Source organism: Labrus bergylta, chromosome 7 (assembly GCF_963930695.1).
Source record: "Labrus bergylta chromosome 7, fLabBer1.1, whole genome shotgun sequence".
Taxonomy (NCBI): domain Eukaryota; kingdom Metazoa; phylum Chordata; class Actinopteri; order Labriformes; family Labridae; genus Labrus; species Labrus bergylta.
Genome location: NC_089201.1, coordinates 6,288,759 through 6,302,984, shown reverse-complemented (window position 1 = coordinate 6,302,984; position 14,226 = coordinate 6,288,759). Strand labels below are relative to the sequence as shown.

The 14,226-nt window shown below is 44.3% G+C and overlaps 2 protein-coding genes across 3 annotated transcripts in view; one reads left to right on the top strand and one right to left on the bottom strand.

The window, feature by feature from the left end:
• zgc:112052 (protein C19orf12 homolog) overlaps positions 1-362 on the bottom strand; it is a 5,116-nt gene extending 4,754 nt beyond the window's left edge. The window contains exon 1 of one of the 2 annotated variants that reach the window (XM_020639780.3): positions 216-362. The gene's annotated coding sequence lies outside the window, so the exon portion shown is untranslated. Of the gene's footprint in view, positions 151-215 lie in introns of those variants that run through there. The other variant, XM_065956603.1, reaches the window with a different exon arrangement.
• A 2,427-nt stretch (positions 363-2,789) lies between these two features.
• uri1 (URI1 prefoldin like chaperone) lies at positions 2,790-12,865 on the top strand. Its single transcript, XM_020639782.3, has 11 exons — positions 2,790-3,176; positions 4,307-4,341; positions 6,052-6,130; positions 6,302-6,437; positions 8,731-8,822; positions 8,900-8,963; positions 9,551-9,755; positions 9,841-10,081; positions 10,181-10,332; positions 11,345-11,585; positions 12,116-12,865. The coding sequence occupies exons 1-11, from the start codon at positions 3,105-3,107 to the stop codon at positions 12,302-12,304; spliced, it is 1,506 nt and encodes a 501-aa protein (XP_020495438.2). The 5' UTR covers positions 2,790-3,104; the 3' UTR covers positions 12,305-12,865.
• Positions 12,866-14,226: the final 1,361 nt, after the last annotated feature.

Genomic DNA, 14,226 nt, shown 5'->3' with positions numbered 1-14,226 from the left:
TCTGAATCAAACACTGAGAGGAGGAAACACTGATCTGGATAAACACTGACAGGTTAACAGCTGCAGCCTTTATTCTAACAGTAGGTTATCATAACAAGTGTGATTGCATCAGTGAGCATCATGACACAGAGCATACAGTCCCTCTCTTTAAATGATTATTCCTCTAAAATAATACAAACTCTGCAATGAAAACACCGGAAACACCATCAACATACCTTAAAGCGTCATCCAATCCTCATGAATTACTCTGACACTTATTCAATGTTCTGATGTTGATCTCAAATCTCTGCTCTGACCGGTTTCAGCTCCTGATTTCTGAGCCTGCATATCATGTCATGACATGACAGTGGCCGCAAAGCATTCTGGGAGCAAGAACAGTGATATGTTCAAGGACATTCTGCAAATTACAAACGTTCTTCTTTATGTGAGTAAAATAACTGAATTATCAAGTTTTGAAAACAAATGTACAATTTCTAGATCAACGATAACTTTAATCTTAAAGTAAACCAGCAGAAAATACATAGGTAAATTCAAAATGAACTATTATAGATTTTTTAAGGTCCAATCAGTGAGATGTGTAGTGAGTTAAATGATAAAGGTACCTTACTATATGATCAGACATTAAGGAAACATGCTATGTTGAAGTGCTGGCTTCTCTGACAACAATGCAGCAGTCAGTATGTCCTCCTTCTAACTTTAGATTCTGCTCCTGAATGCTCTGGATTTGTTTTGGACGCCCCTCAGTTTGTCAGATATGAGAGCAGTTATCAGGTCAACAGGTGTTGCAGTGATGGAAGCGGACAAGAGAAGTGGTTCAGATAGAAGTGATTGTAGCCGACCTCTTTCAGTTTTCGAAAAAGTTGAAAAAAAAAAAAAAAGATTTTCCTCAAGACTCTCTGCATCATTTGAGTTTTACATTTTAGTGTAATTTATTTTGAGTTATTAAACATGTTTGTATTGGTTGTTTTTTGCTCAGTTTTTCTCATTGCAATATGCTGCTTGGTGTCACTTGTATGATGAACGGTTTAAATGTCTGTTTGTTATTTATACAACTCTGAATAAAGAAGAAAAAAAAAACCTTCAAATTGCTATCATAACGGAAACTCTGGCTATACCCGACTGTACCTGAATGCATCGCGTACAGCCAATGAGCGAGTGACAAGAAGGGGGCTGGAACCCTGAGTGGATTGTATTAATTTACTAAAAAGCCAAACTTGTTCATCATCACTGCCCTGTGTGTTTTTATATGAACAGATATCTGTGAGAGCTTTAAGATGAACACGTCACGTACTCATCATGTCGATGCTTTTAAAAGGTTTCTGTCTTCAGCTGCAGACAGGTCCACCATGTCCTGCGGAAAAGAGTCTACTTTGATAAACACATGAATGTCCTAAAAGCTCGTTCATGTCAAAGTGTTTCTCTCTGTACGTCACTGCGGCACGATTTGAAGCTCGCGACGGTTTGTCAATTTGTTTACATTTGTGTAACAGTGCACATTTACCCAGAGTACACCGGGAGAAACAGGAGCACAGCTGCGTCAAGGTAGCGTCAGACGTCTTGTAAAGCGGAACAACAACGTGCCGCCTTCAAAATAAGATACCTCACATAGGCTATGTAGTTTTCTTGGGATTAATACATATCCCCTCCCCGTGTTGGATGCTCAGGGTGATGTTGTTGGTTGGATTCCTGATAAGAAGGAAATGTGAAATGATAAAACCGTGAGTGGTAAATGGACTTGAGCTTGGATATTTCTTTTCTAGTCTTCTGACTACTCAAAACTCTTTTACACCGCAGCTCACACCTACACATTCACACACTGATGGTAGAGGCTGCTGAGTAAAGAGTCCATCAGTATTAACTAATACATTCATACACATTCACACACCGCCGATAAAGCAGGAGGAGCAACTTGGGGTTGAGTTTCTGTCCTAAGTGCACATCAGCGATGTGGCTGCAGGTGCTAGGGATCGACACCCTGATCTAATGGTTGAGAAACGACCGACTCTACCACTAAGACACAGTCAACACAAGCACGGGAGCACAACATAGACATGAAGTATAATCGATCCCTGTCTCCATGAGCTGAATGAAGTGTTCTGTCTGTATCTGACTAAAATGACTAAAAATTAGCCACAAAGTCAGTAAATGCTGTCATGTTCTCTGTGTTGTCGTCTGATGTGCAGACGTTCACTCGACAGTACGTCCCGTTTATTATTTTATTTATATTTTTCGAGTCCGCCTGTCTTGTAAACTAAGCACACTTCATGATGATGTAAAGCCATGCATGTGTTGTATTACGACGTCATGTACAAGAGGTAACCGTGCTCAGGCCTGGTTAGTCCTGGAGCAATGTGAGGTGCAGACCAGCGGGGGAATGGGGTCAACTGGGTCTAGTGTTAGTGCGCCCTTTAGTCAGTGCCAATAATGGTGTTAAACCATCACAAATCTGTCTAGCCCCGTTAATAGCCCCCTCACCTATGTCTGCTTTTATTTTTTTTAAAAGAGAGAACTTAAAAAGTAACTATTCATAGCACCCCAACATATTAGTCGGTGCCGTCCCTTGTCAGTGCGCAAGCTGGGCCACCCCAGTCCAAAAAGTCTGGACTCTCCCCTGGTTGGAATAAAGTCATTATTACACAGGTTCATTTGGTTCCTAATTTAAATGTAGTCGAAGGTTAATAACTTTTTGCCCTTAGTTGTTTTCTTTACTGAGGTTTTTTATTTTTATTTTTCCCACGCCAAAGTCTTTTATTTTGAAAATTCTGACCGGATGTTCCCTTCATATAACCGGGTGTTGACGGTGGACCGAGGCGCACGTCGCAGCAGCGAGAGTGGCCAGAGGACTATTCGCTAATCTTTGGGAATATTAAACGCGTGGATATTTTTGGAAGCGATGCGGAGATGCTGAAATGAGCGTGTGAAATGGTCTCAGTTCGTAAAGTGAGGATAACTTCCGCTGCCTGTTGGATGAACACGAGCAGAACGGCTCTGAGGAAACGCTGCTGCTGCATTCATAAACACTTCTTTAGGACTCACAACAACCCCTGAGCTTTGTTTTGGGGTCATTAAACGCATCGTTTCCCTGCTTTGCACGCGTGTTGACGATGGCCGAGGAAGGTAAAATGAACACTGAGCATCTCGGAGGAGTTGTCAGGCTCCGAGAGGAACACGAGAAGGTAAATTCACGGATGACACGAAGCGTTTCGGTGGCTACTAACAAGCGACCAGTGTTAGCCAAACCACAGGCAGGTAACGGGCCACGAGGTGGACCAGCTCTGAACCACGAGTGCCTCAGCCCCACTCCATCCAACATTTAATAAAAGCACTTGTGCACCAACTATACGAACCTATCAGTCACATGAACAAGCCGTGAGGTCAATGTTTTGCATGTCCTGTTTCCAGAAGCTTCCTCCTCTCAGACTCTCACATGTTAAAGTTGTACTCGGGAGTGTTTAGTTTCGTTTCTCTGCAAAGTCCCCTGTTGAAGTGTTTGTTTTTCTTGTAGATTTCTCGGATTTAGGGCCTTTACTTATGAATACAACCCGACTTTTAATGCGTTATTACATGTAAACCGGTGAGCTAGCGGTGGGAGAACCAGTGAGTTACTTTCAGGGGAAACTCTGGACAGTTGCAGCACTTGTTTTTGCGTTCCCCGAGTTACTCAGAGATTACTTTTAGTTCGCCAAACTAATTCATTTATATATAAAAGTAAAATGTTTGTACTAAATTACAGTACAGTTAACAACAAGGCCGCTCATAAGGGGGGGGGGGGGATGAGGGGAAAGCTTCCTGGGGCCCCTCCTGGGCAAAATCAAAGGGGGCGTGATTCAGGCACGCTGTATTCATAATATTGCTGCATTCATGTGGTGTCGGACACATCGGAAAAACGAGTTTCCGAGTGGTGAAATGCACTGAACACCTGCTTAAGTCGGAACAGCTACTCGGAAACTCACACACAAATGACTTTATTCCACTCTAACCAAATGTTGATGTTTGTCTGAAGTTGGTTTGCATGATCTGGATGCTGCACCATATGTTAAAGTGATCCGTGTGTGCAGACGTCGTTTTCACAGCTGTTTGTCTTCCTCTCCTGCTTCCTTGATCCGCTTTTTGTCTTCAGTTCTGATTCTTCAGTGTTGAAACAAAAGATGTATGATCAGCGTGTTGGATTATTAGGATGGATTATTTATTCCTGTGATCTCAGTGTGACTTTTGACCTGTTAACCATTTAAATCCTCCACTCAGGACTGTGACGTTTCAAACATTCTCACTGTGATTCACTCAGAAATGATTTGTCCTGAAACAGGTGGTGAGAGACTGTGACAGTCGCCTGCAGCACTGGTAAGCTTTAAAAACACATTTCAACATGTGCATTATGAAAGCGATCTCTGTTTTTGTTGTTGTGTGCGTCAAAAGTTAAATAATTACACAAAAGCAGAAGAAGCAGGTCAATAGAGAACAAACATATTAAGCTTGTTTTAATCTGGAAATGCAGGACGTTTGATTTAAAAGCTCTGCAGTATTTCAGAAGAGACTTAGACCTACTCTGCTCAGGTCTCACTTTGTTTCTAAAACGTTCAGTTTGAGCCGAGATTTAATCGTCTGTGCAGTCTTCGTGTGTCCGGCTCCTGACTGTCTTTGTGTAAAACTGATTTGAAAATGAAACTAAATCCACATTTCACCCTGACACGAGGCTTCTGTCGTGATGCACTCGTCGTTTTCACTGCCATGTTCGACCAGCAGAGTTCAAGTTAGTATGATCAATCCTGAGTTTGTGTTCAGACTGCCTGACTCTCCCGACCAATCAGAGACGTTTCATTCAAGTGTGCTCTGTAATTGGCCACACACACTGACTGTTTTCTAAACCTGCTACTTTAGTAATAGTTTGTATTGCTTTGGCTAAAATGCAGTTTGTAAACAAATGTGAGATCCTCCGTTTGCCAAGAATAACTGGACTAACTGGTTGTACTGATTCAGTAAAAATGTAGTCCGCATCAGACCAGTCTCCCTCGCGTGATGTTTCCCACAATGCAAAGCTGCAGGTCAAAGAGCTAAATGAGGGACATCGACATCCATCATAACAGAGGAAATAATCACAATCTGACCAAACCTCACAAAGGTACTGCCAGTTATCTTTGTTGAGTCAAATCTAAATTGTCAGCTTTTTTCAGACTGTAAATGGACTCTACACTGAGGCGGCGTTTGTCGTCAGCTGGGCTGTTGTTTACTTCCTCATTCCAAGAACAGAAACCAGCTTAGCCGGGCCTGGTGTACTGCAGAATAACCACCGACTGGAGGTCACACTGCAGACTACTGTCCAACGCAGTATGCAGCACATGCTACATGCTACATGCTACATGCTTCGTTAGGCAGTAGTATGTAGTAGGCCATTTTGAAAACCGCCTCAGTGCAGTCAGATAAGGAGCAAAGTCCATGTCCCATCTTTGTAGACGATTGTTGTGTAAGATTCTTTTCCACTCCATCAGATGTTTACTCGGGTTGGAGGCGCGTGGAGCTGAACATGTTCAGTGACAAACACACTTATTTTACCAACAGGAGGAAACTCATTTTGCCCGCTTGTATCTCCGATCTTATTCTTTCAGTCACTACCCAAAGCTCATGACCACAGGTGAGGGTTGGAACGAAGATCAGCGGGTGAATCAGGAGCTGAGCCCCTTAAATTCTGACTTTTTATCATACAACTACTTTACACTTATAAAAACTCGTCAACATATCCATAGGCTCGTTCACCACAACGGTTTTGGTACAACGTCCTCATTACTGCTGACGCTGATCCAATCCGCCAGAATATTTAAACTCCCTCATTTGGGGCAGGTTTAAAAATGATTCAGTGAAATCACAAAGTTCCTTTTTTACTCCCGAACAGGAAACCTTTCCTTTTGACTCAGCAGCTGTTTGCTTTTCATTGTTCTGTGTAACATCCACAAATGAGCCAAACAGCTGTTTGAGTTTAAAGACTTGAGATGAGAAAAGAAGAATCTGAATGGTTTTAATTAAACCTGACATTATAATAAATGCATGCTTTCACAGGAAGAAGGTGTCAGGTGACTATGAAGCCTTGAATGAGCGCCTTCAGACTCTGCCAGACCAGCTGAGTTATGACATCATGGTGAGCGCTGACCGTCACACAAACATCGTCATGACCTCTGTGTTTATTCTTAACCCTGCACAATCTGACCGCCTTTATTTTTTTTGACTACTGCCACTGAAAGTTTGTGACAGTTCTGTCACGTCCACATTCTGACTCCTCCTCCATTTCATCTCTGCGTTAAACTAACAGGTGCCGTTCGGCCCTCTGGCCTTCATGCCGGGGAAACTCGTGCACACCAACGAGGTCACGGCGTTGCTCGGGGACAACTGGTTCGCCAAGTGCTCGTCCAAGCAGGCACAGAAACTCGTCAACCACAGGATGAAATGTGAGTCTGAATTTTAGAGGCCTGTCTGCTGTCGTCTGTCCGTCACATCGGGTCTAATTCACTGAGAAATGGTGGGGAAGAAGTTTGTTGTTAAGATTCTAACGCTGACCAAAGTTAAATTAACTGAGTACCAAGCGTCAACCGGAGGTGTAAAATCGTGCAGTTCCTCGAGTGTCCACTAGAGGCTGCCTGCAGAAGCACAGGAAGTCACATACACATCCATTCTAAAAAGCCTGTTTTTACAGCAGAGATTAACATGTTTACAGCCTGGTTCAAAAAACCAAACAGGTCTGATTAGCTTCATGTCTCGATCGACACACACTGTACGGGGGGTGAATGTGTTGATGACTTTTGAGTTTTGATTTGATGAAGGATAAGAGTTATTCACAAAAAGGTGTGTAGCTAACCTGATTGACAGGTGGGTGTGGTGTAACGGTTTGTCAGGAGGCTTAAAACCCGCCTCAGCTCCAGCTCTCAGCCTGTTGTTAGGCTGACTGAAAGTTAGGCTGAGACAGCATTTCCAGCATGGAGACCGCCATCGATGGGACTCATCCAGTAATATTTATGTTTCAGCTGCGATTTATAGAAATAAATGTTCCACATCGTATCATCCTGAAAATGAGCAGATGTGGTGGTCGTCTTTCTCGTCGTTTCAGATTTTAGATTAAACGTTTGAATTTCACGTCATCACGTCCATCCCTTTTCTGAGCTATATAATAATATTATCTATCTGTTTGGAGTTTTCACTTTAAATCCCTCCTGACACCGCTTTATATAATATGATAAATGATCCCAGGTTTGTTTCACTCTCAGCAACACTTCATCTATTTCAGACCCCACTCATTTGGAGTTTGATGCTCATCGTTTGGACATCTCCATTTTCTCTCTCTTTTTAATCTTCAGTGTGATTTCTGTATGTGCATGCACCTTATATGGGCATTTAGGAACAACATAAAGGTTTAAGGTCAGGTGGGGTCATGAATGTGACTTAGGATTTTTTTTATAGGAACCTCCTTGGTAATAGGTTAAAGAATGATCTTAGTGAGGTATGCATGTGTGTAAAGGTATCTAATTCTACCAGCAGAGGGTGCTGTTGCTGCATCAAAATCACTCTGATCCCTGAACTTAACTTCAGACGGAATTTGTTTGAGACTGAGACTTAAGGAGACACTATCTCTTCTGCTGCTGATAATAACAGATCTTGAAATGAAAGTATGAAGAGTTACTAACATATGCAGAGTGATTTTTTTTTAAACATGTGGAAGGCAACCTTTGCAGCAACTTCATACATATTGTCACAGATCATTGCTGTCATTGCCTTCGTTGTAAATCTGACAGCAAGTCTTCTCCTGTGCTTAAATCGAGTCCTGTGAATGCACCAGTATGGTTTGATAAAATGCAAGAAGCCTCTCGGTGTGTGTGTGTGTGTGTGTGTGTGTGTGTGTGTGTGTGTGTGTGTGTGTGTGTGTGTGTGTGTGTGTGTGTGTGTGTGTGTGTGTGTGTGTGTGTGTGTGTGTGTGTGTGTGTGTGTGTGTGTGTGTGTGTGTGTGTGTGTGTGTGTGTGTGTGTGTGTGTGTGTGTGTGTGTGTGTGTGTGTGTGTGTGTGTGTGTGTGTGTGTGTGTGTGTGTGTGTGTGTGTGTGTGTGTGTGTGTGCTCCGCTGCTCATTCTGGGGCTGAAAATCTCATATCAAGTCAAATGGGCCCAAGTAACGATCTCTGATGTGAACATTATTAGAGTGTTTAGTGAAGCAGAAATGTGCTGCCACAGCCCATCCGCAGCCGTCTGTACCCCCCTCCCATGCATGCATACACACATACGGAGCCCCCACCCCCCCATTCTCCTGACCCTGCCCACCCCGCTATTACAGAGCTAAGTGCTGTAATACAAACACGGCGAGCTGAGATGTGTCAGACAGCGGCGGAGTTGTCAGGCCTTCTGTGTTTGACCTTTCCTCACTTTCAGTTGATGTACTGACTGGAGGGGCTCCCGATCGCCATGGAAACAGGGGCCCTCTGCTGCTATTAGCAAAAGGGCTTAATTGTTGTCAAGATTTAATGATCCGGAGTAGTATTCAGGGCAGAAGACATTATGAACTGTTTGTGTCATCATTTTTCAATTTCTTCCCCCCAACTTGTTTTGGATTTTAACTCTTCAGCGTCTGATTGTTTTATTAATGTTCCATATTAAATCTTTTTTTTTTCATTAAATCTCTGCGAGCCTGCAGGCAGCTTTTGCACTCTTAAGTTAGTCTGAATCCACATTTCGATGCTAATGCGACTGATTTCCTGCAGACGTGAAGAGAGAAATGGATGCCCTGTCGAAGACCAAGAAAAACTTTGAAGCCAGAGCTGGTTTTGCGAAGGATTTGGAAACGATCTCGGCTGTAAGTGTGGTGTCTCACAGATGAGAATCAGCGCCAAAAACATAAAAGGGTTACAAACGTTTTGACTTCTCTTTCAGAGTAAAGGCGACTGTATCGACATTAGAGAAGAAGAGGGAAACCATGACGCCGCTCTCACCAAAGGTAACCAGCTTCTGCCCTCTGTCCCCTTCACCTTTAAGGCCCTGTGTCCACCTGGCATTTTTTCCGGGCAGAAAAGCGGGAGCTCTTGCATGAAGTGTTTGTGCGCTGAGAAGAAAAGTGCTGCACGTCCGTCCTGTCTCCATGACAACAGTCTGTTGACAACGGTCGCTGTATGACCAACACTGCTCCGTTACTTTTTACTGCATGTTTTACATTTGAAATCGTTTATTTCCCGAATAGACGCGGAGTGAGGAGGATGAGGGTACACGATCTGTAGGAGGCTAAACTACGGGGAATATCGTACATTTGGAAAAGAGCGCCGGTGACGTTAACAACATCTTTCTGAAAAGTTAAAATATTTTCAACTTGAGCGCTCAGAGCGGCCGCACAGAAAAGGAAGAGCGCTCGGAAAAAGATGCTGGTTTTGCACTTTTTTTCTGGAGGCGGCCGCTTTCTTCTGTGAACGCTCTCTACTCACTGGAAACAATTTTAAAAAGTTACAAGCGCTCCAGGTGGACAAGGGGCCTCACTCCTCCTCAAAACTCTGAGAGTTTGATCTACATTAAAAGACTTTTCTTCCCTAACAGGAAAGCAGAGGATAGCTCACAAACCAAACTCGAAGCCCAAATGTGAAGCAGTGTTGGATCTGAAAGAGGAGGAGGAGGAGGAGGATGAAGATGAAGAGGAGGGTAGAGATGGAGGGAGCAGAAGAGCCGTCCTGACGGAGGAGGAGCTGTGGGCTCGTTTGGACGAGCTGGAGAAACAGGAGGAGCTCCGAGACGAGCAGGACAGGTTGGTGAACAGAGATTTATTATTCTGAAGTAGCTTTAATTCTCACACACTTCCTAACCTCTGCTGATAAACGTTTTGTCTTTAGATTATCAGATACTCCAGACATGAACGGTGAGGACACATCGTCTCTCTCCTCAGAGGAGGAGAAGGACGGAGAAGCTGCAGCTCCCGTGAACGGACTCAGTCTGAAGCCGAGCTGGACCTCTCCTCACAGTGAAGCTCCGCCCACTGCGGACAGGAAGGAGGAAGAGTGCGATGAGGATGAGGAAGGGGACGGCAGCTGTTTGCCCACCATCTTTTTCTCTCACACTGTCGAACCAAAGAAGGTCGGAGTGATGAATTAAAAAAAGAAAGCGTCAGCATGTTTCCCATCTGCGCTGATTGGTTCTGCAGTGTGATTAACGTTTCTGCGTCTTCTGCCTCAGGTGAGGATCAACACGGGGAAGAACACCATGCTGAAGTTCAGCGAGAGGAAAGAACAGAAGGAGCACTCGAAGAAGAAGAAGAAAAACGGACACAATAACGGACACTCGCTTCACGAACTTCACAAAATCACCACGCCAGCAGACATCTACAGGTAGAAACCACACGCACACGTTTCAGTCACTGAACAGTAATGAGGAGAATTCTGTTTGTTTGTTTGTTCGAGTGATAAATGTGTCAGTTTGCGTTCACACATGCAGTCCCACGTTTTCAGGAGTTTTCTACAAGTGTGAAAGAACTCTAACAAAGATCTTCATCCTGTTACCAAAAACATATCCTACAAAAATGTCTGCATGAAGGATGAAACTTTACCAACAAGAAAAACTGAATCAGTGAAACATCAGAGTCTTAATGAGTAAAGATACTAACACATTATAAACTACCTCAAAACCCGCCAGCTGTCGTCTGACGATGATTTAAGTCTCTCTCTCTTTGAAGACGATCAGACTGAACTGTAAGAAGTGTCCACAAATCGTCTCCATGACGACGCTCAGGCGAGAAGGAACCGCTCCTTCTATATGATCAAAAAGTGTCATCGATCATTACTTACGCATTCCAGGAAGTCAGGAAATCTGGAAGCTGATTGGCTTCAGTGTCACAGCGTCAAGCACACTTGAGGCTCCAGTGTAAAAGTTTGCTGCAGGGCAGATCGTTAGCTGCTCTTCATGTAGACGTCTGTTTCTATGTAGATGGATTAATCGTCATCAGATCACCGACGATGGGAGACAGGATGGCTGAAAGTATTTAATCCTATTTTAGCTCACAGGCTGTTTTTCCTGCATTCACCAAAGCCTGCTGGTACGTGATTGGTTAATACTACTTGGACTACAAACGTCCGACAAAAGGAAACTAGAACACTTCTCATACAACGTCTGGTCCTGCCTGCGCAGATTCTATTATTTTTTGATTTGTTTTATGTAAAACTTCACAAAGTTCAACCTGTTGGGATGATGAGGTCTGCTCCCACAGGTCAGAGGCGTTGGCTCCTTAGCTCCGCCCATTCAGGAAGTAGAGCGGCAGAAGGAGTGGAGTCCGACAAGGAGCAGATATTCTGACGCTCAAACAATAAATGAATGATCTGAAAGTGGTCTGTTGTTTTTGCTCAGGTTGTTTGTGGACGTGAAGAACGGCGAGCCCGTCCCCAGGAAGTCCATCCTGAAGTCCCGCAGCCGAGAGAACAGCGTGTGCAGCGACACCAGCGAGAGCAGCGCCGCGGACTTCGAGGAGCGCCGGATGATCGGGCGCAGCTTCAGCCACGACGAGTTGACGCACAGCGACACCAGTGACGGCATCACGGAGGAGGACAGTCCCACGGCGGTCCCACTGCACCCCGCCAGCAGATTCGAGGTAAACAACAAGGCCACCTTTAACATATCATCTGATTAGACGTGTGTACAGTCTTTAATCTCAGTTTTAACATGAACCAGCCTGAAGTAAACCTACATGATGGGAACGACACCTCTGAGCCTCCGACTCCTTAACGAGAACGCCAAACAAAGGTCTCATTAAACATCGATCACAAGAGGCAACATGAAGACGGCACGAGAAAAGTTGAACCCTTTAGAACCCTTATAGGGCTTTCAGACCTGCACAAAACTCCTGAAAAGCTCCTGATATCTGACGGAGGAGCTTCATGTGTGAACACAAACAGACTTTTCCACTCCGACTTCACCTGGAGTTTCTCCTCCAGCCTCCTAAAGGAGTTCTATTTTTGTCAAATTTAAAAACCTGTGCTCGTCTTTCTCTGTAAAATAAACCTCCAACAACACGAGGACGTCTCCTTTAGTTCCCCTGAAGCTTTTAAACTTCCTCACTAGTTCAGTTTGAGACACTTAAAATTGATTCGTTATTGATTTTTAAATCTCTCTCTTCTTCAGGCCTTTTCAGGTACGGTGGTCGAAAAGGACCCGATGCCTTCGGCCGTTCCTCATCTGACCATCGTCCCTCCCGCTCTGCCGACTATTCTGGAGAGGAAACAGGAGGAGGTGACGTCGGACGCCCCACCACCTGAACAAGCGCCGAAAAGGGTGTCCAAGTTTAAAGCTGCCAGGCTGCAGCAGAAGTGACTGAACAAACATTAACTTTTCACTACCACTTCTTATTTCTGCTTTTTGTCTTTGTTTTTTTTTCTACAACTGATAAACCAGCTCCTCTCCTCTCCTCTGGTCTCTTCTCCTTTCTTCCGGTCACTGAGTTTTGAAAGTTCAGTGAGGTAAAGCACAGTATTTACAGTAACAGATCATTTCCTGTGTCAAACACTGATTTTAAATCCCGGTCAATGATCCTCCTCATGGTATTTTTCCTCTTCTGACTGTAAAATCACTTCTTTCTCAGCTCTCCATCTCTCTGTGAAGCTTGTTCATTACCTGTCTGCACATCACCTGCTTCTGATCCATGCTCGTGCCAGTTTAGATTCAGTATGTAGACTCCGCCTGCTAGGACGAGTTGCCTTCATTAGTTTGTTCTAAGTTTTGATCATCAAACCGAATCAGGAGCCGCGTGCTCTCCTTTCACCTTCACTCCACCTGCCTAATGAATGTATGTGCTCCTTTGTGACGAGCTTTATGTGAAGACAAGAAAATTATACTGATCAAAACTAAGATGAAAATAAACACATTTGTCTACTAGTTTTATGTCTTCTTTCTTCTTTAAAGGAACAGATCGTTGATTAGGACAAGGTGTTAGAGTCCCTTACATGCACACTTGAGACACTCTGTGGGATACTTAAGTGAGAGCAGGCGTCTGGTGGGTTGTCAAGTGGGCGCCCTCCTTCCTCAGTGATTCACTGATAGGCCCACGACACCTCCAGAGGGTTCAGCAGTGAATCCTGGCGTCCCGGGCTCACGCCATAGATGCCATCTACTCACCTGTGGGCCCAGGTAGAGTCCCTTCTCTTCAGCCACTGACTCCCCGTTTCTGCAGCCCTTCAGAGGTCTGTGACTGAAGCCCTCTGCAGCCTACTTTGGACATTTGCCTTCCAGCCTCGTTGTATATCGGCTGCCAGGTAAGCCTCCTCAAATGCGTCCTCCGAGGTCACTGTGAGCCCGAGCTGGCGTGAGGCAGATAAAAGTTCTATTCTGCAATCTCAGGTGGGAAGCAAAGCCTCTCATCTAAGTCTGCCAAAGTCGTCCAGTCGCGCGCTCTGCCTAGCTGTCCAGAGTCCGGCCTTGGAGGAGCGAGCCCGGCTTGACTACTCACCTTCATGGATGAACTCTGCTGCTGGTCAGGAAGAGGATGGAGGAATGAGGAGGGTGTCGGCACTTTTCCATCGACTGAATTACGGTGGAAAAGATTTGAGGTGGCTTTAAGGGAGCACAGAAGGGAGGGGGTGGGTGTAGACGGAGCACTGAGGGAATGCTACTTTCGAAATCATGCTAGCTTTCGAAAAAAATACCTCCCTGCCCTTAAATGGTGACTTTGAATATGCATCTTTTTGTGTCATTAAAACATTAAGCTAATGTTGCCTTTATCTTGTGTTATGAAGTCGATCTGATTGAAGTCAGAAAGGGTTAATAATTGATATTTAATTGTGTGTGCACATCATACTTCAGGCCACCCCTGCAGAAGTCCTTGCCCCAGTTTGGCTGCCCCACTCAAGAAAGTTTGGACACGCCCCTGCCTGTCAGTCTTGTACCAATATATTTTAAGAATGGGGACCATATATCATAGCAAACCTTTATGATACACTTAGATCTGCACCACCCAGCTATCGTGGTTTGCAATCTGTCCATTTCTGCAATATATTTTTACTCGCCCAGAAAGAGGACACTTAAATCTTTTGAAATGGTTACACCCTGGACTGTTAGCCAGTCAATCACAGGGCTTCTTTTGGAATGTGTACTTTTAAATTTAGTTATTTTCACAACTCAAAAATCCTCCCCGTGTCCAAAGCAAAGAAACATTCAATCATCGATCAAACCCTTCCCTCCTCCTTCTCTTCGATAAATCTGTTGATTTCTCTCTGCATGATTTCTGAAACAGAATCCTG